Raw genomic sequence first — 26,479 nt, forward strand, 5'->3', positions numbered from 1 at the left:
CGCGCCGGGAGATTTAATCGCTATTTCCATTTCTGTGTCTATCGGCTTTCTCTTCGGTTCGAGCTTTTATGTTTCATAAACTGATTAGGAGCAATTATATGCGCTTTATCCCCAAACTTTCAAATGCCTAGGCCATATGCATATTTAAGGCTTCATCATCTCTCCCAACAGCTCAGCCCAAATGCAAACTGCTGAAATCAAGCTGATTCTGGGGCAACGTCAAAAATTAGGGCTTTATCCACTAGTATCTGCTCGGACAGGAAATTTGTTGTGGGTGGTGGCTGGATTATGGCTTCTAATTACTGCGGCAGATCCTCCCTGCCTAGCAGTGAAAGTCTGTGATTCCAGCAAAACTGTGGCAAAACCACTCTGGAGAAGCGAAGGTGCCCAAGGGGGGACCCCCGGTTGGCAGGCTTTGGGAGTGTCACCCACCCACACCTCTCGCTCCCCTCCTGCCCATTTGCCTTTCTTGGTGTGAAGCGTGATGGCCCAGAGGGGGTGTGTGTGTGTGTCCCCCCCCCCAGCCCCCAGCACTGGACACGGCAATTATCCTAAATGAAAGTTATTGTTCTGCTAATCCCGGGAACAGCTTGCGAGGGGAGATTTGGGTCTTTCTTTAATAATGCAAAGTTAATGCGGAGTCCCCTTGTAATTATCTTTATCAGAAGGACCCTCCGTTAATCTGACCGTCCGGCGAAGGCCCGGATCAGGTGGCCCATGTAAGCCGGTTGTAAATCGTTTCCATCAACAGATGAGGGAAAAGGGGGAAAAAAAAAATTCCCGCCCAGGTGCGAGAATCTGGGAGAAAAAGGGAGCATGGAGGCCAGGCACCTCGAGGTGGCCCCGATCCTGGTGGCAGGACACCTGCGGGGTGGGGGGGGCTGCCCCCCCCAGCCCCAGGGGTGCTGAGCAGAGGGATGCCCCCATCCGGGATGCGGCGCTGAAGGGCCACTGGGTGTGCTGGGGGGCACTGGATGTGGAAGAGGGGACGTGGGGACACAGCGGGGGGGGGGGGGGGGGATCCTGGGAGAAGCCCCAGGGAGGGGTGTAAAGGGGGGGGGTTAGGGCGGCTGGGAGCGGGGGGAGGAGTTGGGGGGGGGGGGGGACACCCGGCAAGGTGATGGGGAGGACGGAGGGGCGGGGGCCAAAGGGAGCGGAGGGAGGAGGGGGGGTGTGGGGGGGTGTGCGGGGGGGCCGTTAATCCCGGGGATTGGGAGCGCCCCGCCGCCGGGCCGGGGTGTGATTGGAGCCGGGGTCGGCGGCGGGATGATAAAAAGGGCGGCGGGCGGAGGTGCCCGCTCCGGGGCGGGAGGAGGAGGAGGCGGCGATGCCGGGACGGGCACCGGCACCGGCACCGGGGACAACCGGAGCGGCGGCGGCTCGGCCGGGGGGTGCGGGGCTGCGGGCGAAGGGCTTCGCCATCACCGACCTGCTGGGGCTGGAGGCCGAGCTGCAGCCGCCCTCCGGCCCCGCTCCCGCTCCCGCCGCGGGTTACGAGGGGGGCGGAGGGTTGGGGCTGGGGCTGCTCTGCGGTTTGGGGGGGCCGGGACCCCCTTGCTTGTTGCCCGCCCCTCTGCCGCTGCTGCCTGCCCGCTGCCCCCGGCCCCCCCCCGGGCCGCCGCCCCCTGCCCGCCGCCACAAAGAGAACATCTCCGGTGAGAGTGGGGAACGGGGGGAGTGGAGGGGGGGGGGGGGGGGGGGAGCTGCCCACCCGCGCACGGGGACCCCCCGCCGGGGCCAGGATCGGGCCCGCCCTCCCCATCCCCGGGCAACGGTGGGAACCCGCCCCCCCCCAAGCCCCTCTCCGGGCTGGCAGCAGTTGCGGTGGCTCCGGCCTCGGCCCCGGCTCCGGTGCCACTGGTTTGCTGGGGGCAGGGGAACCCCCCGCTCCCCGCCGGCAGCTGGAGCCGTGTTTTGGGAGCTGGGTTTGGGGTGTCCGTCCCCCCCGCTCCCCAAAAGAACGTGACTCTTCCCCTCCCGCTGCCAGATGAGGACAGCCTGTCCGGGGACGCCAGCGACCCGAGGATGTCCACCTCCCAGATGAAGAGGAAGAAACGCCGGCACAGGTAGAGCCCGAGAGCGGGGCTGAACCCGCTCGCACCTCCTCGCTCCCAACCACCAGCCTCCCGCTGTCCCTCCGGTCCCCAGGCCGGGGCAGGGGATGTCTCCAAGGGAGCAGAAAGAGAAGGGCTGCAGCTGGAGAAGGCGCGGGGGGGGGGGGGGGGGAGGATTTTCAGGAGGAAAAACCTCAGCGGGGAGGGGGCTGCCAGCCCCGCTGCTTGCCGTGAGGGTCTGGGCTGTGCCACAGGACGCTCTCTGCTCTCGGCAGGACGGTGTTCACAGCTCACCAGCTGGAGGAACTGGAGAAGGCTTTCAACGATGCTCACTACCCCGACGTCTATGCCCGGGAGATGCTGGCGGTGAAGACGGAGCTGCCGGAGGACAGGATACAGGTTGGTAGCAGCCACACTCCGCTCCTCCTCCCGTGGAGCCTCCGAGCTGCCGGCGCCCGGCTGTCCCTTCTGCTCCGTGGGAGCGCGGTGGCACGGAAATGCTGCAGGGCGCTTGGGTGGCTCAGCTTCCGACCCCCCCCCGGCACCCAACAGGCTCCCAGTGGAGATGCAGAACTTGGGGGGGGGGGAGGGCTGAGCTGGCCCTGACCCCCGCTCGCTGCCGGCACCTCGGCTCCATCCCCTGGGGACAGGGTGACCGAGGAGCTGCTGGGCCAAGCTGTGCCCCACCAGCTTGTCCCTCTGAGGGACATGTGGGCGTTTTAGGGCCGGATCCTGCCCCTCTGTGGAGCAGTCCGTTGGCTTAAGAGTGAGGGTGGTGACCTGGGCAGTAGCCGGGTTGATCTACACCCCTTGAGCTTCCAAACGCAGGAAGGGGGTGAGGAGAGGGACCTGAGCACCCACCGTCACCACCGGTCACTGCGTTACGGACCCCTTTTTCCGGAGAGGTTGGTGCTCCACGCGGAGGCGGCGGAGGGGCCCCGGGGGCAGGTGGCTTTTGGCTGGGATCACCCTCCAGGGTCACCATCAGCCCCGTGTAACATCTACTCCCTCTCCCCCTCCTCTTCCTCCCCTCCCTCACCGACACCCACGTGTGCTTTTCCTCAACCCCCTTCCCGCTGCCGCCCGCGTGTCCGCACCCCAAACCCCTCCACGCACCCTCCTCCGCTCCAACGGGCCCCCGGGTGCCTGGCTGCGGGGTGGGGGGGCGCGGAGGCCGTCTCCTCCCCAATCCCGCCCACCCCTCCACGCTCTCCTGGCTGTTACCCCTGAAGGTTTGGTTTCAGAACCGAAGAGCCAAGTGGCGGAAGCGGGAGAAGTGCTGGGGCCGGAGCAGCGTGATGGCTGAGTACGGCCTCTACGGGGCCATGGTGAGGCACTCCATCCCTCTGCCCGAGTCCATCATCAACTCTGCCAAGAGCGGGCTGGTGGGATCCTGCGCCCCGTGGCTGCTGGGTAAGCGGGAGCTCGGCACTGGGGGGGACTGGGGGGCAGCTGCGGAGCCCTTCCTCTTTCGCATGGCCATCCTCGCCTTTTCCCAGAAAAGACCGGGGCCTCAGCCGTGAGCTGTACGCAGGCTGCCAAGCGCCCCGGCTTTTCCACTCCCTCCTCGCAAGGAAGAGCTGGGGAAGGGAAAACATTTTACTCTCAGTGTCAGACGGGCCCAGGCACGGTTGGGTATCACTTTCCGGTGCTAGCAGCCAGCGTGGGAGTTACAGAGCACCTAGGAAAGCCGTCACCCTGCGCCGCAAGCTGAGGATAATGTTAATGCTACCTCAGAGCTACCCTCTGCTCATACGTGGTCCTACGCTGAGGTGGCACTCGAAATCCAGGCTGGGATGGGCTGTCGCAGCACCCCTCTCCCTTTAAGTCTTCCCCGCTGCAGGGGAGGTACGGCCCCATTCTGCTCGGGCTGCGGAGAGGAGGTGGCGGGGCGCTGGGTCGGGAAAAGGGGGTCGCTAGCATGAGTTTTCCTCGGGATGCAAGAGCTGAAGGAAGTAGCAGAGGGCGGGAGGTGATGCTGGCCGGTCCTGGGCAGAAATAAGCCACCAGCACCCTTGGCTTTGCTCCTCCTCCCCTCTGCAAGGCATGCACAAAAAGTCCATGGAGGTGAGCAGGAAGGCGGAGAGCCAAGAGAAGCTGGCAGATGGCTGGCGAGCGGAGCAGGAGGAGGAGGAGGCACTCAAAGGGAAGCAGGCCAGTTCCCAGAGGGGCTCCGACAAGCTCGGCCCTGCCAAAGATGCGGAGGACACAGCCATCGACCTCTCCAGGACGGCCAAGCACGAGAAGAGGGGCATTCTGAGGCAGTGCATCAACGGGGAGGCTCCCCACGGAGCAGAAGGACAGTGACCACTGAGCTCCTCCCCGGAGGAGGCCAGGCCCCACAGCTTCCCGGCGAGATAATAACATTTATCGATACGTATTTTTCTTAAACGATCGAACTTTTATCCGAATTCCGGGCATTTTAAAACCGGGCACACGCATCCCCCCTTTTCTCCTTCACTTTCAAGCTGTTCACTTCTCAGCGCAGCCGGGGTGGGGGTGCGGGAGTTTACAGGTGCCTTCTCCGAGCGCTTCCCCCCGGCCCTGCACGGCACCCGTGTGGCAAGGGTCTCCACGCTGAGCACACAATTCTCCCACCCTGAGGAGCAGCGGGGTTTTTAAACGCGGTAGGGTTCATCCTCAACCTGGTGTGGACCTGGCAGATGCGCTGGTTTATACCTGCTGAGGATCTGGCCTGCCAACGCAGCCTTACCACTGGATTTACACTGTGTAGCTTCCTTAACTCGTATGTGGGAGAAGGGGGTAAAGACATTTTTGGTTTAAGCAATTATTTTGTACACTCTTGAATGTTACCTGCCACACTATGCATAATAGAACAGACTTTTTTGAAAAACAAGCCATAGTACCCTGGAGCAATTAAACCATTTTGTGAATTGACATAAGAAGATGTTCTGTATTTGTCTGTAAAAACTGTGAATGTCAGAGCTGTTTCTTGGTTGTCCTATATTTGTATCTAAAAGCACTTTAGAGATCTGGATTTTGGAATGTGGTTCTTCCTGTTTTGTCCACCGTTTATTTATTACACGTCCATAAATAAAATTGTGGTGTATCTTTGGTTCTCATGCTCCGCATTGCGATTTGTACCTTCCTCCGGCGCATCTTGTGGCACTTGTTAGTTTTGAGCAGATCCTCTGCAGATTTTGTCCCCGAACTGGGCTGAGGCACTCCGCTGAGGCACCGGGGCTGGTCCCGGGGGGTCCAAGCAAAGCCCTCACGAGCCCCCCAGAACTGAGGTCTAGTCCAGTGGCCTACACGTGCCAGAAGGTGATGGATTTGTGCCAGTCAAGGCGCCAAAACAGCGGCTGATGGGTTAGGATATCTGAAACAGAGCCCTCAGCCAATTCCTGAGGGGAGTCCTGGGGAGCAAGTTGCTCCGTTCTCCCAAGGCTTGTTGAAAATCCTCCTTGATGCCGCTCAACTGTGAGGTTCTTCACCGAAACGCCTGCTGCCCTGATGGCAGGAAAGGTGCCCCTCCTCTCCTGGACCACCTCCAGTTTCATCCGCTGGCCATACTGTAACAGAACGTTATCAAAAAGGTTTTTATTAAAATCTGAGTAATTCTAATTTGGAAAGTTTCCTAATACAGCTCAGGGGGTTGTGTGGCCGTGTAACGATGCCGTCACCTGCCCCTGCCTCTGCTGCTGGGCCTGGCCGTGCCGGGCTGGGGAAGAAGAGCGGAGCAATAAAAGTGGAGTCTGCACCTTTCCCCTCCTCTGCTTGGCGGCACGGAACAAATGCATGACAGATCCAAGCTTTGCAGCAAAAAAAAAAAAAAATTGACGGGAAGCTGGGGGGGCATGGGAAGCTCGGTTCAGGGAAGGAGCAGCCAGGGCTTATTGCAGCAGCAATTAGGCTCGCTGAGAGCCGAGACTTAGCACATTGGAGGCCTAATCCTGCCTGAGCAGCATCTGCAAACCTGTTATTTGGGCCGTGCCGTGCTGGCACTGGATGCCTGCAATTTTTTTGCATGCAGATGGCCTGGCTCTTCGCCTTGGGCTGGGTGCAGCGCCGCAAGAGCCAGCACGTCACCGGCGCAAGTGCTGCCCGGGGGGAAACGCCGCAGCCCCGGCCCCATGCGGGGTGAGGACAACTCTCCTGAGGGAGCCCGGGGGGCTCACAGCTCCGGAGGCTGCTGCGGTTCGAGCGGCAGTAGGAGGGTAGCACATTCTTCTCGTTGCCTCAGATTTGATTGATCCCGAGATTAGTGGTAGCCAAACCCAGCCACGGCTCCCGCCACTGCCAGTTCAGGCCAGGGCCGGTCATGACGGCGTGATGGAAGAAACCCTGTCCTGGGTTTGAGCGAGTGGTGGGGTTTGGTTTTGGTGGCAGGGGAGGGGGGGCTACAGCGTTGCCTCACTATGAGAAGCTTCTCGAAGCTCCCCTGGCTCCAAGTCAGCCCCACCTCTGCACCAATAACGTATTTAAGAAGGGACGTGGTGAGGAGCAGTGGGACTCGTGAGGAGGAGTTGCTGCAGCTGCGTGAACACCAAGGTCAGTGGGGGAATGGAGGAAGGAAGGAGGGGGGAGGTGTGCCGGAGCAGAGACCCCCCTGTATCCTGTGGGGAGATGGCAGGGTGGCTCCCCCTGCCACCCGTGGAGATCTATGGTGGAGCAGACACTGATTTATGGCCTGGGAGGGGCTTTGCCTGGTTGATCAAGGTGATTGTAACTAAAGGAGGCCGGGGCCTTTTGGGAAGAAGCAGCCCCCGCTGCTGTAATTCAGCACTGGGAGGATTGCAGCATGCGGGGGTGTCCCACGCCGAGGCAGCTCGGGAAGGGCTGCAGCCGTGGGAGGGAATCCAGTCGGAGGAAGTTAGTGACCCACGACGGAGCAATGTGGGGAACGCTGCGGCCCGTGGGAGGGACTCACGTTGGAGAAAGTTTGTGGAGGACTGTCTGCTGTGAGAGGGGGACCACGATGGAGCAGGGGGGGAACAAGTTTCGGACACTCCCCTCACCGAAGATGAAGAAAGTGGCAGCACTGCCTGCACCCCCCATTCCCTGCCCCTGCGCCCCTGGGGGAGGAGGTAGAGATATGGGGAGCAGAGCTGAGCCCGGGAAGAAGGGAGGGGTGGGGGGAAGGTGTTCTCAAGATGTGGCAATGCTTCTCACTGTCCTACTCTGTTACGTGTTGTTAGTGTCTGTAATAAATCTATGTCCTTTTTTTCTTCCCCTAACGAGCCTGCCTTTTGCCCATGACCATAATGGGTGATTTGCCCCTCCCTGTCCTATCTCAAATCCCAAGCCCGGCAGCCTGGCTTATTTTTCGCCTTCTCATCACTGGGGGGGAAGGGAGGAGTGAGCAGCTGCGTGGTGCCCGGTTGCCCTCTGAGCTCAGATGACGACACCCTGATTTAAGGCAATGGCTTCCACGCGTGCACATCTCCGCTGCTGCAGCGGGGTTGCCAATGTGAGACCCAGCAGCCAGTGAGGATTTGGGAGAACCTCTCCTGGCAACTAGGAGGTCCTACGCCGTGCGTCCGCTCGCAGGTGAGGTCTCCAAAGCCGCTGCAAAAGGGTCCGGCTTTTACAGCGTTGGATAAGCTGGTTTCAAACTTTGAGTGTGGAAATGTCTGGTGTCCCTTCCCTGTTGGGTTTCACCCAAAATCCTGGCCAGGGCTTAAGGAGGAACCCAAGGTGGGGCATGTGTATCTGTTTGGGCTTTAACCACGTATTTCTCAACAGGGTCTGATGTCTGACGACGCTGCAAAAAGGGGCCAAACCCACCTATTTCACAACAGGGTCTGGTGTCTGGCCTCACCTCATGCCTCTAAATAAAGATAGATGAGTTGATCGGCTGTTGTTATATAATGAAATTGCAACAGAGCTTCTATAGATAAATATACTAAGAGGTACTAGTGGTACATTATACACGTGGCTGATACTCCCTACAATTAGTAGAATATTGTGATTCATCTAAAGGTCAGCTTTGGTTCAGGCCTCAGGACTTAAGAGATCTGCTAAACCAACCATGGAAGAAAGGCCCGGGAATGGGAAAAGGGAATAAAATTAGATTATTTTGGCACATCTGGGTTTTTATGGGATCGGAGGCTGCGCTCCCCCGTGCGGAGCTGGGCGGCGGGGCCACAGTGATGCAACCCGAAGCCTCACTCCTTCCCTCAGCCCCACAGACCCCCGCTCGCCCGTGGGGTGACCCGCAGGGGTGTCTGGACCTGGAATTAAAGAATCCCACAAAGGGTTTGGTTTTGTTTTGTTTTTGTCGCTCGCTCCTCGGCTCACCGCCGCCTCGGCGGACCGCGGGGGAGGCGCGGCAGTGGCCGCTCTGCGCCGCCACCTCGCTGTCCTGGGCGGGGGGCTGCTGCGCCTGCGCGTCGCGGCGCCTCTCTAGCCGCGCAGGTATCTGTGGTCCCGGCTCTATGGCGGTGGCGGTGTTGAGGCCGCTGGACGCGCCGCCGGCGGAGCTGGCGCCGGTTACCGCGCTGCTGCTGGCCCCGCCGGGGCTGTGCGCGGCGCTGCGCGGGCGGGGCGGCGGCTTGGTGCTGGCGGTGAGGCCGGCGGGGCGCGGCGGGGCGCAGGCGGTGCTGCTGAGCGCCGTGGCGCTGGAGGCCGAGGCGGGGGGTGGTGGTGGTGGTGGGGGGCGGCGGGGCGCCGAGCTGTTTCTGCGGGGCGCGACGCTGCGGCGCTTGGGGCTGTCGGCAGGCCGGCGGGTGGCCGTGTGGCCGGTTCGCCGCCCGCCGGCGCTGGGCTGGGTGCTGTTGGGAGCGGCGGGGCGCGGCGGGAAGCCGGCGGGAGGGGCGGTGTTGGTGCGGCGGGGAGAAGCGTTACCGGGGCCTGGGCCGGGGCCGGTGGTGCTGGAGGCCCGGCCGGCGCTCCAGGGGTTGCTGGGCAACGGCACGCGCACCGCGCTGGCTCCGCCCCCGCCGCCCGCCGCTGGCGCCCCCTGCCGGCGCCCCGCCGCCCCGCCCCTCGTCTCCCGCTTCGCCGCTACCACCGGGAGAGGCGGCGGAGGGGGCGGGACGCGGTTGCGGGCGGCCCCCGGGAGCGGCGCGGCGGGGGGGGGCGGCGGGGCGGAGGTGTGGGTGAGCCGGCGGGGTTTGCTAGCGCTGGGGCTTTTCCAAGGGGAGTGGGTGCGGGTGGGGGCGGAAGGGGCGGCCCGCCAGCATTTGGCGGCTTTGCTGGCCCGCCCCCCGCCCTGGGAATACCCGCGGGCCGCCCGCCGGTCCCCCCACGACGGGGCCGCGGTGCTGACCCCCGCCTTGGCCTTCAACTTGGGCTGCGACCCCGCCGCCGCCGCGCAACTCTGCCTGAGGGTGAGCAGGGCACCCCCCCCCCCCTCTGGGTGGGATGCAGGGGGTGTGGGGGGGGTCTGACGGTGCGCCCCGTTTCCCCAGAGGTACGAAAGAACCGGCTCCGCGGATGGGAAGGGCAGCCGGTCCGTGCTGGCCGTGCCGCCCTTCGCCAAGGAGCTGCGCCTGGAGATGGTCTCCTCGCCAACCTACAGCCCCCGGGGAGGCTACGACTGCATCCTCAACCGGCACTTCGAGACGCCCCGGTGAGCCTCCGCGTCGTTCCCGTTCGCGGAGGGGCACGCCGCCCTTTGCACTGGCAGCACCCCGATGTGATGCGCGCGGTGGGTGCCTTCACGAGCGGTTTTAGAACGTCCTCGCCGCCCTGTCCTTGGGAAGTCATCTTCAAGTCTCCTTCCTCGTGATCCACCAGCCCGTGCTGAGGGCTCCTCAGTGCTGCCCGCAGCCTTCCGCGCTGGCGCGTCTTCGTAACCCCGGCCTTCAGCTTCAAATGGCATCGGGTGGTTGGGAAGGTGGATGTGTTGCCATTTGCTCATAGGACACCTGCCCCTCAGCCTCTTTCAGTTGGCTGTTGAGGCTGTCTGTTGGAATTACGCTCAGCTGTCCCGGGAATAAGAAGGCTATTTTGTCTGGAAGAGATGCTCTTTAATAGCATTCATCTTCTATGCCATTCCCAGAAGGTTCCATCCAGTAGCCTGGATGCTCCTACTTATATCCAGTGCATGCTAAATCTTTAAGTGGCTATTTAAAGTTTTATTTACAGGAAAGGAAGGAGTTGGTATGAATAGCTACATTATTTTCTGTAAAAGCGCGTGTGATATGGGGCAGGGATGGCACACAACCAGAAGGATTTACTCTCGTTCACTGGTGAAACTCCCTGCTTGTCTTTGCAGGCTTGTCCAGGAGGGAGATATCTTATGTGTGCCAACATTTGGATATGCCGACTTTTTAGAAGCAAATGCAGACAAATTCTTAAGGTAGGTGGCAACAAGCTGGCTCTGTTACATGCGTGCTGCAAAAGAAGAGATACTTTTTCACCGTTGACTCTCTTGGAACAAGACAGTTTATTCCATTCTGGTCTGCCCCTGGAGTTTAGAGTTTATCTGCCTCTTATTTTAGGGAGAAAAGGGGAAATGGTTTTCTTGGATTATGGAGGGCTGCAGCTAAGAGGGAGGCCTCCCTTAGCTCACCCAGATACTTATAGAGGGAAGAAAGGGAAAAGAGAGAAACTGATTGGGAAAAAGAACGAAGATGAGGAAGGGGTGGCCTGAGGACAGCCAGTGCCACATAAACAAAGCAGAGTGGAAATTGGGTTTGTCAGCCTGTGACAGACAGCAACGTGTCAATATGAGCCCTTACAGGTCATAAGGTGTTAGAATAATAATCTGCTTGGCCACGAATTCTGCCTTTCTTGGTTTTCCTCATATGGCTTTGAAACCGTTCCGTGCTGAATGAGGGAAAGTCACCTCTGTATCAGAGATGGGGTGCTTGCGCTGGGATCTGGCTGGTGTTAATATAAACCCTTCAACTGTGTCACTGAGGGAACCACCACAGGTAGCTGAGACGTGGGATCTGAAGAATTGCCTTGAATTGTTCATGCAGGACATACCAGCACCACGCTGTAACGCCGCTCAGCTCTGCTATGTATTTCAAAATGTCAGTTTTCTAGAACTGCGACACCGAGTGTTTTCTAGGCTGTTTCTCAGAGGGAGGCAGGGCCATAGCAGGCGCAAATCTTCCCTTTGTGAAGTTTCCATTATGCATTAGCCATGTGGCAAGCCAGAGAAGACAGCAGATTTCATGGGACCTGAAGAGCTCGGAACTGTATCGGTGTGCAAGTGGTACAGTTATTCAGAGGGCGGAGAAAATCCTGGAGGAAACCTCTGCAGATTCCTTAATCTGTCCAGTGGGATATCAGTGTAGAAAGAACCGTTTTTCCTGTGAGGTGTCCAGGGCAGGATACTTGTAAGGCTCTCGTGGTATTTGGGTGATCCTAGTCTGCAGCCGAGAGGACTCTGCACTGTAAGATTTTATACGGTGCAGGTGAATCTCTGCGGAGTTGTAGTGAAGGAAGCCATGGCAGTAAAGAGACTGTCCTGAGCTCTTAGATGAAATAAGGTCAGCACGCTCGGACTTGTGGACTGAAGCCACCAGCAGAAGCTGTAACTGTTGACAGTCCCGGTGGTCTGTCTGGCCAGAGAGCACAGCGGGGTCCTTCAAGGATCCACGTGGGTCCTGGGAGAGGGCAAGAGCATCTCTGCTTACCTGTGCCTTTCAGCTGCCTTCTTGCAAACAACTGTATTGTTCTTGCCTTTGAGATCTTGTCTCAGAAGTTTAAACCGCTTGTTTTTTTCCCTTAGGTGGCCGGAGCTTTATTTCAAAGTGAGGAAGATTTTAGGCACGGTGGAAGGCGAGCAGTCCGAGGGTTACCTGGTGGACACCCAGAACACCTCTCTCTATCTGGTAAGATGTCAGCGGAGGGCAGGGAGAGTTTACAGGAGATCTGAGGCTGAGGTTGCATTACGGATGGCGAAGGTGCCTGTGGAGACTTGTGTCTCCTGCCACTGAAAAATGGCATTTCAGGACAGGCTTTGTCACTTGCTTGGTACCTGTCTTTTCTCAGGTGGTGTTCCACAGGGTGCCCTTTTCCCTTCCTCACAGGTAGGTACAACAAACAGTGCTGTCCCATCCGCCCCAGCCTATAACAGCCACGAGTTCTGGAGCAGTTTGTCTCCTGCTGGACTTTCTGATGTTGTGAAGCAGCTCTGTGATGCTCTTCGGCCTCACCTGGACAGTCGGTGAGTTAGAATTCCTTCTAGCAAGCCCCGGGAGAGGTGAGACCCTGGTCACTGGGAGAACTGCCTGTGTGTTGCAGGGCAAGTGCGCTGAGCGGGGCCGGCAGCGTTCTCCTCTCAGGGCCAAGCGGCAGTGGGAAACTGATGGCTGTCAGAGCTGTGTGTAGCCGCCTCAACCTCCACCTCTTCAAGGTAATTCCTCCCGTGGTCAGTTGATTGGTGGATTTACAACATACTGAGAGTTATGGGAATGTCCTTGAAGCTGGCCATACCAACACCCTTGCTGCAGCTGTGACATCAGCCTCCCCAGACGCTGCTCCCGTGTGCACAGGCAGACCAAAGGGGTCCGAGCACGCTGAGCATAGCAGCTTGCTCTGGAACAGGTTGACTGCTGGTGGGCAGAACTGCAGAGCAACCATTTGGATCAGCCTAAAGGTCCATCTAGCCCCCTGGCCCGTGTCTGAGACCAGCCAGTAACAGATGCTCAGGAAGAGAGCTTCCAGTTCCCTTTGGCGTGTACCCTCCAATGCCCCGGAATCGGTGATGTAGAGATCTCTTGGCCCAGGGGTGCCTTTGCACCTTTCTTTCTTGACTCTTGTCATTACTGTCAGTCTGATGTGCTTCACGGATACTGCAATACAGAGCTATGTTTCAGCAGACTAACTTCCTATCGTTTTACAGCGCTTTGAGTTGACAGTGTGCCTCAGAGGTAACTAAAATACACTGAGAGAAATTGGAGAGGTGTTGAGGGCAGGAATTGCAGTGGCATTGCGTGTTTTCGATTGTCCCCGCGTAGATTGGGCAAAAGGCATGTTGGAAAGCAAGGCAGAGATGACGCTGGGATCTTCTCTAGCTGGGTGGGAAGCCTAGAAGAGAAATGCAGCCCTTGGTTTGCTAACAGCACGTGTGCCAGATCTGGTTCAAAATCTCGCGGCCTGTAGAAGGGCTGCTCTGTAACCGTGTTTGCATTCACCCCCCGACAAAAGCAAAAAAAGTCCCCAGATCTTCTGCAGCGGTGCTTGGCTTTTGAAAGAGGAACATCACCGAAATGAGGTTTCTTTAGAAAGAAAGCATCAGCCAAGATAAGGAAGCGTTCCGTCCGCTGCGGAGGTGAATGAGGGACACGGCGTCACAACACGAGGCCGCTGCGTGGATCGTGTTGGGACGGGCTTCAGAAAAGTGAAGGGAAGACAAGACAGATGAAGAGCAGGGAAAGGGCAGTTGCTGAGGACGAGAGGCCTTCTTCAGGAGGAACAAACCTGCAGCAGGTCAGAGTGAAGGACAGAGTTAGCATGCTCTGGGATGACTTCCCAACTCCTGAAGGGTCCACGTAGCTCTTGCAATGGGAAGTCCTGTCCTGTAAACCTTCAGAGAGTCACTGGAAGGTGTCGCCAAGCGTCTGGGGAAGGTAACTTGACCAACACAGGCTACTTGGATTTTGGAAAGGCTCGTTGGGGAAACTGAGTGGCAGTGGGATGTGTGTGAAGGTCCTGGCATGGATGGAGTGCTGGTTGAGGGTTGGGAACGGGGTGGGAGTAGTTGGTGAGTCTTCACAGTCAGCAGCAGAGCTCTGCGGGCCTCTGCACTGGGAACTCGGAGATGACCTGGGAAAGGTGTGAGCGGTGATGTGATCGTTTGTTGATAGCTAAGTTATTTAAGGTAAGAAACAAGGGAGACAGACTCTCCTTGGACCAGAGGAGAGCTTTAAGTGAGACCAACTGACTGAGCAGTGAAACGGCAGGTAAAATTCACTGTAGTTTGTTTTACGTGGAAAATTATAAATTTCAAGCTGACTGTCACCCGTCTGTATCAATAATTTGATTTTATGTCAGTGGCTCCATGAAAACTTGGGCTCTGTTCTCCATGTATGTCAAAAGGCAGATCATATCTTAGGAAGCAAACTCGAGAGTAGGTGCTGCTGCTGTGCAGGTCCGTGTCTTGGCGCAGCTTGAATAGCGTGCGCAGTTCCGATCTCCCCATCGCAAAAGCATGAAGCTGAACTGGAAAAATTCAGAGGAGGACACTGGGGAAGATCAGGGGTCTAGAGCAGTTTCTGTGTGGGGAGCAGCTGAGCAGGCTCTTCGGCTCAAAAAATAGAGAACTTGGGGAGAGTGTGGTAGAGGTTTACAAGATCTTGAGCGGTCAGCAGAGAGCAGAAAGTGTTTGGTTTTCTCTGTGCTAGCATGAGGTCTGGGGCTGACAGGTGAGGGTAGTGGGAACAGGCAAGCTGAAGGAGCTGGTTCTTTGTATTGGAGGAGAATTCTACTGTCATGAAGCCCCATCTGAGTGGGAAGATCCCTTTCGGTGGGAATGGTAGGTACCTGGAAGAGTAGCGAGGCGGAGGGGTTATATGTGCTTACCCTGATCTTACTCTTTCTTCAGCAGCCACGTGTGGTTGTGCTTGAAGACAAAATAGCGGGCTAAATGGACTCTTGATCTGAACCAGTACAGCCATTTCTGTGTTCTCACAGCTGCGGCTGTCCTGGGTAAGCTTCGTGGCCAAAATGAGGTCTAGCCTCTGTCTCTGTCCAGCACTGGAGGTTCTGGGCACCAAGGCAGTCTTCACTGATTTGTTGAAAATACCGTTTTCCTTCTGCACCCTCCTTTTGTTCACTGGCAGTCTGGGTGTGTCCCACAAGTTCTCTGCTCTCCTTGAATCTGTAGGGTTATGTTTGCAAAAGTGTGGGGATTGGAAGTCACATGGTGACTTTTCCAGGAGTCTCTGAAGTTCTGAAAGGACTTGAAAGAAGAAGAAAGATGGAAAGAAGAGAGCTGGAAGGCTCCTTTTTGTGGGAGGAAAACATAGGCTTTCTCCTTTCTTGTGGATATTTTTTGAGTAAACTCTCAGAAAACAAGCTCAGCGTTTTGGATGTTTGGGTTTTTTTCTTCTACTTAGAAGCTGGATCCTGTTCGGTTGACATTACTCTCTTTAACTGTTCTTTTCTACCCAAGTAAAGTCATAACAGTGGGTCAGTGTAGCTGCAGCCTTGGCCAGCTGCTGTGCAGCTCAACTTCTGGACACGATCCTTAGTGGCGCTGAGCTCTTACTCTTCTGCAGGCCTGTTATAGCTCTTGGGATCCAGTGCAAGATTGCGGAGACTCCACAGTACCTTCAGATCCATGCGTAGGCTGTGTCCTGGCAGGTGGCCTCAGGTTCCCGTGTGATGTGCAAGGCTCTGGTTTTGGCCTTGTGTGCTGTTTTTAAAGACTAATGCTAGTGAAGACAGAGGTATCTGCTGTCCATCTTACTCTTCTACCACAGCTTTTACGTTCTCCCCTTCTTTTCTCATTTCCTGCAATGCTTATGCTACCCTTCTACCTTCCCTTCCTCTGACTGTTCTGCCTGCTCTCCTACCAGGACACTAATTCCTCCACACTGTAACCTCCACCACTTGACAATCAGCAGGTTTTTTTTGTCCTTTCTGGCCTTCTGTACTTGCACACAGATACTGCTGTTATTCGGCTGTGCCTGCCACAACCCTAACTCCTGTTTTTCTCTATAGTACACGGCGCCCAGGAGCTCCTCTGCTCTGCACCCCCATCTTTACCCTTTATGTCAGCTCTCGAGGCGTTCTCCCTTCTCCAAGCTACCCTTTCCAGGCAGGAGGCCCCGGGAATCCCAGAGAGGGTTTGGCTCTCCCAGCGTGACCTCGCAGCACCAGGAGGCAGCACTGCCTGTTTCCAGCAGCGTTCAAACCGCTGTTCAAGGCTCAGCGGTCACCTCTCCCTTTTGGATGACTTCATCAAGTGTTTGCTTTGTAAACAGTGTCTGGGCCTCTAGCCACCTCTAACTTTCTGGCCCCCCCACCCCCGTTACCTTCTACCTTCCTCTTGCACTTTGAGCCTGTGCAGCACTGGGTTGAACAGTTTCCTGAGCCTCCTGCTCTGCCCTTTGAACTGTTCCTCCGAGACACCCTGTTCTCCCTGTCTTGGCCTTTTCCACGGTTCTCCCATCCCATCCAGCTCGGGTTGCTGAGCTGTGGCATCCACTCTATCGACTTTTCCAGTCCCTTGGCCTCGCCTTTTTCAGACTAGACCCTCCTGCCCCCCTCACCTCCCACCGAGAAGCAAGAAACAGGCGTTTCTCCATGCCAGAGTGTCCTGAATGCGTCAGTTTTTAATAGGTCCCGAATGTGTCTCTGGGAAGCACCCACTTCGATCTCCTTTCAGCTGTGAATTGCCTGTGGAAGTGAACGTCGTCCCGGGTCCCCCAGCTGTCCCTCTTGCAACTGCCGCCGACCGTGGTGTTGTGTGGTCTGTCTCACAGGTCGATTGCGTTAGTTTGTGCAGTGACACCAGTGGAGCCACAGAGGAGAAAGTGCAGATGGCTTTCACCCAGGCCCAGCAGTATCGTCCGTGTGTGCTCCTGCTGAAAGACATTGAGGTTCTTGGCAGAGACCGGGACAGGCTGGGAGAGGATGCCAGGGTCATCGCCACTCTGAGACAGCTGCTCCTGGACAGAGACCCAGCGCCGAGGTAGGGACCTTGCATGTTTGCTGTTGGCTTCTGAGGTGACTGTCTGCTTCTGCCATCCCTAGGGCAGCAGTCGCTGTTACATCAAGGTGACAGATTGCTAACGTGCCCTGTTTTAATCAGGTGGAGTCTTTCCCAGACTTGCTTTGTGTACTTCAGAGGGCCCTAGTTCGTCCCGCTGAGTGGGAGGGGGAGTCGGGAAGCTCCCGTTGTCTGAAGCTGGTTTCTGAGTGGCTCAGCTGAGCGAGCCCAGCATGTTTGCTGTGAGACATGCCAAGGGTTGCAGGGACCCTGGAAGGGAGCTGGACCTTGGGAGGATCTTGGGGCTGATGACAAGTACCAGGGTGCTGGGGGGGAGACAACAAGTGAAGAAATAAGATGCTGCTTAAAGGGCTTTGACTTGGAGACAGAGCTCACAGAGCAGGTCAGGAACAAGCCAGAGGAGAGCGGTTGCGAGACGCCTTGGCCCATACGTGCGCGTTTCTCAGAGGAAAGGCTAATTGGAGAGCAACTTGGCGTATGTGATGGCATGGTAAGAGGGAACCTTTCAGGATGCTGAGACCACATGCTGCCCCTCTTTTTTTTTTTTTCAGCAGCCACCCTGTCCTGGTGATCGGTACAACCTGCAAGCCCCAGGATATTCCTGCAGATGTGCAGACGGCTTTCCTCCACGAGGTGAAAATCGAAGCCCTTTCAGAAGAGCAGAGGAAGTCAATGCTGAGCATGCTGACTGCCAGTCTGCCTCTGGGCAAAGAAGTGAGCCTATCCAAGCTGGCCCGCAGGACTGCAGTGAGTGAAACCGGAGCAGCATGTGGAGAGGGACCGGCCGGGAGCACTGGCCCAACCTCCAAACCCTGGCCATGGAGAAAGGGAGCAATCCCTACAGCCCAGTCCACTTCTTCAGTGGTTAACCCTGGTTCTCAGACAGCAGCCTCAGCTGCAGATTTCCAGGGCCTGAGGACTGCACACCTTTTGCAGAGGTGTTGGCTGATGCTCCGCTGGGCTAGAGAGCCAACAGAAAAAAAAAAAAAAACAAACCCAAAAAAACAGCTTTTAACCAGGGCACAGAAGCTCAAACAGCTCTGCTAAGAATTTTTTCCCGTATACCATTTCTGGCCTAGCTGCAGATATAGGTCAGAGGCTGAACTGATGCCGTTTGTTTCTGCATTCACAGGGTTTTGTGCTGGGCGATTTCTGTGCCTTGTTGTCCCACAGCAGCCGGGCTGCTTGTACCCGCATCCAGGCCTTGAGGTAGCACGGGCAGCAGGGCAGGAGGCAGGGGAAGGCAGGGGCTGGGGCCAGCCTGACGGTGCCAGGAGTGGGGCAGAGCCCGAGTCCTTCCCTTCTTTTTCCTCGCCAGTTTTCCAGGCGGACTGAGCGAGGACGTGGAGAGAGATTTTTGCACTGCTGGCTTCCCAGTGCTCGAGGAGGATTTTAGCGTTGCGCTGGACCAGCTGCATGATGCCCATTCGCAGGCCGTGGGAGCCCCGAAGGTAGGAGGCTGGGCCCGAGGAAGGGGGGCTGGTTCTCCAGAGCTGCATGGCTCAAAACACCCCTGACAGACCTCACCAGACGAGGCTGCGCGCTGGCACGTCGAATCCTGCTCTGTCCTTCCACGTATTCCCTCAGTCCCTCTGTGGGCTTTCCCCCACTAGTGCTTTTCATCCTCTTGGCTTTGAATTTTGTCAGGGAAGCTCTTGCAGCTCTGAACTGCAGACTGCTCGACTGGCTAGTGCCGTAGGGGTGCCGGCTGTGTAACTCAGCCTTTCGAGAGGCAGAGGCAACTGCGGGCTGGCTGCTTTGCTGAGGTCTCCCCAGCCACCTGGCATGTGGGAACAGAGAGGCTGGGGCACAAGCTGGTAAGGGAGTTTCCCCCCACGTGTGAGAAGCCCTTATGCTTGATCCCTGGCCTTGGACGCTGCTTGAGCTGGCACGGGCTTTTCTGACAGCCAGGCAGTTTGCAGAGCTTGGGGGTTCCTCAGGGAAAGGGGACGTGGGGTGTCAGAAGAAAACCAGCAGAGTCCGCTTCTCAGGAGGGGTGTGATCTGCCTCTGGCAGCTCAGCACCCATGGAAACAGCATTTGTGGTGACTGTTCTTGCTGGGTTGTGTGGTGTGAGGGCCAAGCAAAGTGATCAGAACCTCTTCTCCGTGCCCTCGAGTGCGAATGACAGCTCAGCACAGGACAGGAAATGTTGGCCTTGGAGCAGTTACTCTGGCACCTTCCCCAACTACCCACTTGCAGTCCTGCCCTAGCAGGATGACACCTTGCTGGTGTCATCAGCCAGGAGCTACTCCGGGACTTAATTCGTTCATAAATTTACTAGAGGCTGAAATGAGCTCTGCTTTGAGGCGTTTGCCAAGTTCGCTGTAAAAGTAATAACCACAGAGCATGCCCATCAGCGAGCTGTGTGAATGGGAGCTGCTTTTGTTTGTATTTTACAATCCTTTATCAATTTCTTAGTAGTTGGCTGCGGTTCAGAAAGCCCGTTAGCAGACCTGGATACTCTCAACATACATAACTTCTAATTTCCTGCTTGCATTTTCTCGTTAGTCACAGATTTGTTTGCAGTTACAGCCTGAGCCTCCTAGAGAGAACTAATTTCAAACCTCTGGTTGCTAGCAGTGTCTGCAACATGTCCTAGACTTACAGTGTTCTCCCCTGAGAACAACCTTACTGCAGTTTTCCATCTCCTGTACTAATGTCTGTAGAGGTTTTTCTAGTGAGGCAGTGTAAGCAGGAGTGCAGGGAGAGGGCAGCTCTTCCATTCATCAGCACTGAAGAAGGAGGGCCTGTGAACTTTTGCTTGAAAAGATTTTTTTTTTTTTTTTTTTTTTTCTGGAAATCCTTATCTTGTCTGACCTGATTTTCCTGGTGGACCTGCTGGACAGCTGGAGAAATAGCGAGATAACATCATCTCAAGTAGCAAGGAAGGAGAGCCAAACTGGCTGAGGGGGAAAGAATTTTGTTCTCGCCTATTTTTAAACTCCTCGTTTGTGCTGGCACCTGTTCCCCACCCAGCCAGCAGCTGGGGGGAAGCGATTTGGGGCTTTGCTTTCTCTGCGCATTCCCAGGAGAGCTGCTCTGACTCTCAGGGATCTATCATGCAGACGCTGGCATTCCTGCCATTTCTAAAGCTGTGAGCTGAGCAGCATCCTCCTCCAAGATTGTTTAGCTCAGCATAAACCAGCAAAAGTGGCATGGCTCAGCCCTCTCAACTTTTCTGTCTCTCCTCTCGTTGCAATGATCCCTTGCGAGTTTGCGGTTGACCCCATCCCTGTCTATTTCTTGTAAGCATCCACGGACTTTGTTTTTGCATCCTCCCTCTCAAAAGCAGCTAGTTTTCTGTACGTTGTCCTCCAGGATGGCTGTTTGTTGCTCACATCCTCCTTCACACGACAGAGGTCCTAGCAGCCCAGGTTTTGTTGCTCTGTTGCCCTTGCACAGTCTCACCACCCTGGGGGACAAGGTGCTCTGAACACAAGTAGCTCTGGTGTCGTGGTTTTATTTTTTTCTTTTCTTACTTTTGCCTTCCCTTGTGTCCCAAGGGCTGTCTGCAGCAGGGCTCGCTCCCCCCGAACCTGGAGGCAACCCTGGCAGATACTTTCCCCAGGATATTTTTGCTGACGGGTGATGGGAGGTGCAATGGAGGATTGGAGACGAGGCAGCACGCCGTGAGCGCAGCTTGCCCGGGGACACGGGCAGTTTGTTTTTCCCCCTTGCAAAGCTCAGGAAGGCAGAAATGTGGGTGCAGGGGGATCCCACAGCCGGGATGGCTGGGCAGTGCAGCGTGGGGCTGACTTGCTGCCATAGCCAGACACAGCTGGCAGCACAAGGGGCTGATGACTTGTACCCCCATGGGAGCAAGAGCTGCCCAGGCACGCTCGGAGCTCAGGAAAAAGCGCTGACAGGGACTCTCCCTCTCTTGGCAGATCCCCTCTGTCTCCTGGCAGGATATTGGTGGGCTCCAGGAGGTGAAGAAGGAGATCCTGGACACTATCCAGTTGCCCCTGGAGCACCCAGAGCTGCTGTCACTGGGTCTGTGCCGCTCTGGTCTGCTGTTGTACGGGCCTCCGGGGACAGGGAAGACCTTGCTGGCAAAAGCTGTGGCAACCACATGCACCATGACGTTCCTGAGGTGAAGAGAGGGGGGCAGGGGGGGGGTCATGCCATGGGACTGACTTTCTCCTGGCAGTGGATGGGCATCCTCCCACTGGCTCCCTCTTCTCCCTGCCCCACAGCGTGAAAGGGCCAGAGCTCATCAACATGTACGTTGGGCAAAGCGAGGAGAACGTGCGTAATGGTGAGGAGGTGCATCCTGCCCCTGCACGTGGGAAGGTGGGGCTTTTCTGTGGTGCTGGAGGGAAGGAGGGTAGCGCTTAAACCGCTCTTCCCAACTTCCCACCCACAGCTGCCAGCCGCGGCACGAACCCGTCTCCTACCCCTGGTCTCTTCCCTGTCTTGCTGCAGCTTCTCCTCCTGCTCTCTCTGCTCCTGTTGCTCTTGCCCCTGGTGTTTCTGGTGGGGCAGCAGCCCCTCAGAGACACAGCCGAGCCTGGGGGCCCATCGTGCTGGGTGCTGCCTGTCCCTGCTCCTACTGAGCCCCTCGGGCAGGAGCAGCTGGTGGTGGTGAGGCAGCGGGCGGCTGGTTTCCACCCACGGTTCCTTCCCTGCTGGTGATGGAGCAGGTCTCGGTGCTGTTGACCGCTCCTCCAAGGTCTTTCTCACCTTTTGTGCTGTCTCCTCCCAGTGTTTGCCAGAGCCAGGGCAGCTGCTCCCTGCATCATCTTCTTCGACGAACTGGATTCCCTGGCCCCTAGTCGTGGGCGGAGTGGAGATTCGGGGGGTGTCATGGACAGGTGAGTGAGCATCCTGCGTCCTCAGGAGAGCCGCGTACCCGCCTCAGCTGGGGGGATGCACAGGATTACCCTGCGAGGCAGAGGCCATTCCACCTCTCTTTACTTTTTCCCTCTCTGCTCCCTCCAGCTCCTCTGCATGGCCCGTCTCCTCTCTCTGGACATTAGTACCGCTGTTTGCATTGCCACAGATTCCTGATTGCCCAAGCTTGTAGTGCAAACATTTGGTTAAGACAGAGTCTCCTCCAGCTGCTTCTGTGGCTGCCAACTGCTCCCTTTGGCCTCTCCAAGGTCATCCTTCACACCGCCGCTGTGCTCTCCCCCTATTAGCTGCCCTTTCCCTGCGGTGGGAAGCCTTTCAGCTGCCTCTGGTAGAAGCAAAATACGTACAGCTTGGAGATACCCAGAAACAGGGTTATTTTTCCCCAGGCCTCTCTGCTGAGCTGATAGTCCCCATCCAATCTTCCTCCCCATCCGTGAGGGGTTCTGCTGAGTTTTCCAGTGACACCATGTGGCCCTGGCATCCATCTTCACACACGCAAGCCAGCAGCTCTGGAAGGGGCTGGGGGTGGTGTCCAGCAGTTGCCTCAGCTGATCCCAGAACCAGGTGAAGATATCCCTGTCTGGTTCTCCTGGGCAGCACCGAAGTACTGTGCTGCCAGACCTGTGCCATTCTCTGCCCTGAGGATGGGTTGGCAGCATCACTGCCCTGCCAGAGCGTCCCCGACATGGACTGACAGGGCAGTTTTGCAGCTGGACTTGCTGGGCACTGCCACGTAGCAGGGAGATTTGGGACCAGCCAGCACATCTGAGTGAGGAACCTGAGCCACTGCCTGTGTTGCCAGAGTCTGATAGCAAGTATAAGCGTGTGTGGCCACGCTGGAAGTGGTCAGAGCCAAGCACAGACCTGAAGGACTCTTCAGCCAAGCACAATGAGCCCCACAATGAGCTGTGCTTAAACAGGGAAGTCTGGATGGCTGAGTCAGGGCTTTCCAGGGACGTGAAATATGAGCTGGTCCAAGACACGGACCTGCCCGTGGCCTCGCTCACTCCTCTTTTCATTTGGTGGCTGAGGGTGCCAGTGGGTGGCTTGCCAAGGTCTACTCGTGAGCATCCTGTCTTGCTCCCTACAGAGTTGTCTCACAGCTCCTAGCTGAGCTTGACGGCCTTCATTCCACCAGAGAGGTGTTTGTCATTGGAGCTACGAACAGGCCTGACCTCCTGGACCCAGCTCTGCTCCGGCCGGGCAGGTATGTCCCGTCCTATCCTGTCTCACTCCAGCGTCGTTCTGCGGCGCTCCTTGGGCGGCGATGAGCTGCCGTGTGTCCCTCCACAGAGACTCTTCCTAAAACCCCCCGGCCCTGGTCTGTGGAGGGGAGGGGAAGCCAAGAGGAGGCCGGTGCTTATGGCTGTAAGGGACCTGCTGGGGCACCGAACTGGCGGGAGGAACTGGTCCCCCCTGGGGCCTGTTCTGCAGAGCTGCCCCCTCCCCAGCCTGTCCTCACGCCTGCAGCTTGCCCATCCCGGGGCAGGACTTTGCATCTGCTGGACCTCAGGTGGCTTCTGTCAGCCCCTTTCTCCAGCTTTGCCCCGGTCCCTCTGAGGAGCAGCCCTGCCCTCCGGCACATTGACTGCTTCCCCCCACCCCGCCCCCCCAAGCTTTGTATCGTCCACGAGCTTGGCAGCAAGAGCAGCTTCCCCAGGGCCAGCCTTCTGTTTCTGGTGCAGAGGGCTGAGCACCAGCGGCAGGTTGGTCTTGGCCCGGTCTTGACTGTCTCTTCTCTCTGCTGACAGGTTTGACAAGCTGGTCTATGTGGGCATAAACGAAGACCGGGAGTCGCAGCTGCAGGTGCTGAGCGCCGTCACCAGAAAGTGAGTGACCCTGTGCTCTTGCAGCAGCCCTTTACCACCCTCCAACGGGCCGCAGCCTTCCCGGGGTCGATACGTAGAGTGCTCCAGCTTGGCCTCACGTCTGAGCCCTGGGGGGGCACCCGAGTCACTGACCCACAGCCAGCGGGTAGGGGGAGAAGAGGACAGGGCAAATTCCAGAAGCAGAACCGGGGCTGGTTTTCCTACAGGATGGAAGCTGCTCAGCTGGCTGTCCAAGTGGAGGGGTTGGTAGAGTTCTCCGGTCACTGTGCCCACGTGCTCTTCTTGAGGAGCTCAGCCAAATCCTCATGACAGGAGCAGGGCAGGAAGCTCCCCTTTGCTTCCTGCAAGTGTTCCCTGAGCAGGTTCCCCGTCGATCGCAGCTCCAAGGGTGAAGGCGGCTCTGCTTGTCTCGCTGCCTCTCCTCCTGTGATGCTGAGGACTGTTCAGCCTGTGCTCTGTCTTTTCCGGACACCGGTTGTGTGGGATCACGGAGCAGCGGGGCTTGGCTGCTTCCCCAGCTGCTCTGAGCTCCTGGGAGCACCTCTGGAGGGAGAAAAGCAAGCCCTGCCGTTCAGGTGCGGAGGTATCACCCACCGCAGCTGGCTGAGCCGCCGTGAATCTGCCTCTGCAGGGACTTTCTGTCCTGGATAGGTGTGATCACTGCTGCCTTTGATGATAAGCTAGCAGGAGAGGCGAGGGCATGGGCTGGCTGTGAGTCTTCACACCACGTGGCTTGGCAGCCGTGCCCTCCGGTGCCATGCTGTTCACGCTGAAGGAGGCTCACTGTCTGCAGCGTGGCTCTGGTGGGACGGTTTGGCGTTACAGTGGTTTGTGCTGTCTGTAATTAAACATGTTCTTATCCAGCCCTGGCTGTAGGCTGTTCCCAGGCATGTGGAGCATTTAAGTTCTCAGAGTGAGAACTCGAAGTTGCCTTTGATCCTGCTTAGCAGGAGAGGACCTTGCTGCATGGATGTTTCAACCGCGTTGAAAAAAACAAACCAGCCCCTTTGATTGTTTTTCGGAGCGTGCAGAGCACAGTCTGGAAGCAGCTAAACATGGGGCCTCTGACACCTCCTGCCCAGTCACGCTGGTTGCCACATCTCTCCTGGTCTCTTTTTTTTTTTTTTTCCCTGTGGCTTTTACACCTGCAGTTTTCTCTCTTGGCAGTTTTCAACTGGATCCTTGCGTGAATCTCACCGCCGTCCTGGAAAAATGCCCGGCTCGCCTGACAGGAGCAGACATCTATGCCCTGTGCTCAGACGCCATGCTGTGCGCTGTCAAACGCAAGGTGGAATGGATTGAGGAAGGTAGGACCCCCAGCCCCTGCCCGTCCCACACCTCGGGGCAGCCTAGCAGAGGGGCAGAGCGGGAAGTCACCGCTCCTGGTCACTGGGCTGTGTGAGAAGAGCCTCGGTGGCTTGGGGGACCGGTCACTGGCAGGCACGCAGTTTCTGCAGATGTCACCTCTAGCACTTGGCCCCAGGGGGGAGGAGAGAGACACAGGCTTTGGATTCCAGGCTCTGGCAGCTGGAGAGGGGGCTGTTGGATCTTGCCAGCCCTCCCTGCGCTTGGCGCTCAGCCTTCTCCCCTCCTCTCTCTCACGCAGGGCTGGATACCGAGAGCTCTGCTCTGATCCTGACAATGGAAGATTTCCTGCAGGCTGCTGCGAGCTTGCAGCCATCCGTCTCCGAGCAGGAGCTGCTCAGGTACAGGCTCATCCAGCAGAAGCTTGCTGCCCGCTAATGCTCAGCAGAGCTGGGACTGGAGGGGCGATGGGGACGGCGTGGTAAGGGGTCTGAGAAAACAAGGACGACCAGGCACCTGCCAGCTCCTCTCAGATGTCCCTGGGCCCCTTTCTATCGAGCTCGCGTGGAAGAAGCGGCCGTGCATTTTCTTGCTGGGAGCACTGCCCTGCTCAGCCAGGCTGGTGTTGGGTTCTGCAACGGCCCCTCGCATTTCGGGGAGCACTCTGCGGCTGCCGGGTGACCCCCGTGGGGAGGAAGCCGAGTCCCGGGGGTGGGGGCAATGTGAGAGTGGCTCCGTGGGTGACAGCCACCAAACAGCACGCGGTTTGGCAGCAAGAGCGGGGCTGGAGGTGTTGCTGGTTGGGGTGTCAGCCCCCGCTGAGGGGTGCTGGCAGCTGACCCGGGCTCGACATGGTCCCGCTGAATAAATAGGGGCTTTTGGCACTAGGTATTGCCTGGCCTCGGGTCTTGGCTTGCTGCTGGTGCCTGTGGGCTCGGGAAGGTCCTGCCCGTGTTGGGGTGTGTGTGTGTGTGTACACCCACGAACCAGGCTGGGGCCACCTTTGCTCAGCAAAGGCTGCCAGAATGGCTGGAGCCCTGAGGGAAGGGGGGGCGGTTCGCTCAGCCGTGAGCCAGAGCGGAGGGAGCCCAGCTCTTCCCGGAGGCGCTGGGGGCGAGGGGGCAGCAAAGGAAAATCCCCAGCAGCTCCCAGGAAAACCTCGTGGCAGGGTGAGGAATACTCCACGCTTGGCTGGAGCAGCCGGCTGCGTGCCCCAGCGCCGCTGCCTGCGCCCAGGCTGCCGGAGGTTGTGGTCCTGAGCCAAGCGTGGCTGTCGAGGACTGGTTTCCATCCCCCCCCCGAGCACCTCCTTGGGGGGCTGGTTCTGCAGCCGCTGCCGGGGTTGGGTGCAGGAAGCCCCAGCTGCCCCTACGCCTCCAGCCCCGTTGCTCTGGCTCCAGCACCTGAGCGTGTTCGGGCAGAGCTGCCCCTGACCGCAACGTGCTGCTGGATCTGGCCTCCACCCCCCCCCTCCACCCCCCCCTTTTCCCCGGGGAGGGTGAGGTGAGAGCTGCGGCCGCAGCAAAAGCACTCGCTGGGGTGTCTTCCCCCCCCACCTTGTGACCCCCAGTGGGCTGCGAGCACCCCTGGATGGGGCTGAGGGGTGTTAAGAAAAGGTGAGGGGGGGGGGGGGGCGGGGGAGGAGGGGGGCAGCCAGCCCACCCTTCCCTCGGCGTCAAGGGGACCCCCGTGCCCCAGTGGCCTGACTGGTACCTGAACTGGGGGCGTGTGTGTGGGGGGGTGAGGCTGTGCCTGCGCCCACCCCATGTTCCCCCCACTCCAGGCTGGGCGTCCCGAGGTGGCCGTCACCGTCCTCCCTGCCCCATCCCTTGCCCA

At 57.9% G+C, this 26,479-nt stretch overlaps 2 protein-coding genes across 4 annotated transcripts; both read left to right on the forward strand.

Moving 5' to 3' along the window:
- The first annotated feature begins 1,257 nt into the window (after window positions 1–1,257).
- Window positions 1,258–5,133, forward strand: VSX1 (visual system homeobox 1). Its single transcript, XM_042789928.1, is given in 6 exon segments — window positions 1,258–1,655; window positions 1,988–2,066; window positions 2,330–2,453; window positions 3,287–3,467; window positions 4,099–4,337; window positions 4,339–5,133. Coding segments are annotated over 6 exon segments (981 nt in total). The 5' UTR covers window positions 1,258–1,327; the 3' UTR covers window positions 4,369–5,133.
- A 3,299-nt stretch (window positions 5,134–8,432) lies between these two features.
- PEX6 (peroxisomal biogenesis factor 6) lies at window positions 8,433–25,530 on the forward strand. 3 transcript variants are annotated; one of them, XM_042789482.1, is made up of 17 exons: window positions 8,433–9,346; window positions 9,428–9,588; window positions 10,237–10,320; window positions 11,704–11,806; window positions 12,005–12,141; window positions 12,219–12,330; window positions 16,406–16,614; window positions 17,205–17,400; window positions 17,786–17,862; window positions 17,972–18,104; window positions 20,543–20,748; window positions 20,852–20,913; window positions 21,361–21,469; window positions 22,600–22,716; window positions 23,261–23,338; window positions 24,506–24,645; window positions 24,945–25,530. In XM_042789482.1, the coding sequence occupies exons 1-17, from the start codon at window positions 8,453–8,455 to the stop codon at window positions 25,079–25,081; spliced, it is 2,955 nt and encodes a 984-aa protein (XP_042645416.1). In that variant the 5' UTR covers window positions 8,433–8,452; the 3' UTR covers window positions 25,082–25,530. The 3 variants fall into 3 exon arrangements, 2 of the variants coding, with proteins under 2 accessions (XP_042645416.1, XP_042645417.1); XM_042789483.1 differs by having other exon boundaries at window positions 17,208–17,400; XR_006165016.1 differs by lacking the exons at window positions 24,506–24,645; window positions 24,945–25,530 and adding an exon at window positions 21,022–21,239.
- Window positions 25,531–26,479: the final 949 nt, after the last annotated feature.

The sequence above is a fragment of the Tyto alba genome, unplaced genomic scaffold (assembly GCF_018691265.1).
Source record: "Tyto alba isolate M040663 unplaced genomic scaffold, T.alba_DEE_v4.0 Super-Scaffold_16, whole genome shotgun sequence".
NCBI lineage: Eukaryota > Metazoa > Chordata > Aves > Strigiformes > Tytonidae > Tyto > Tyto alba.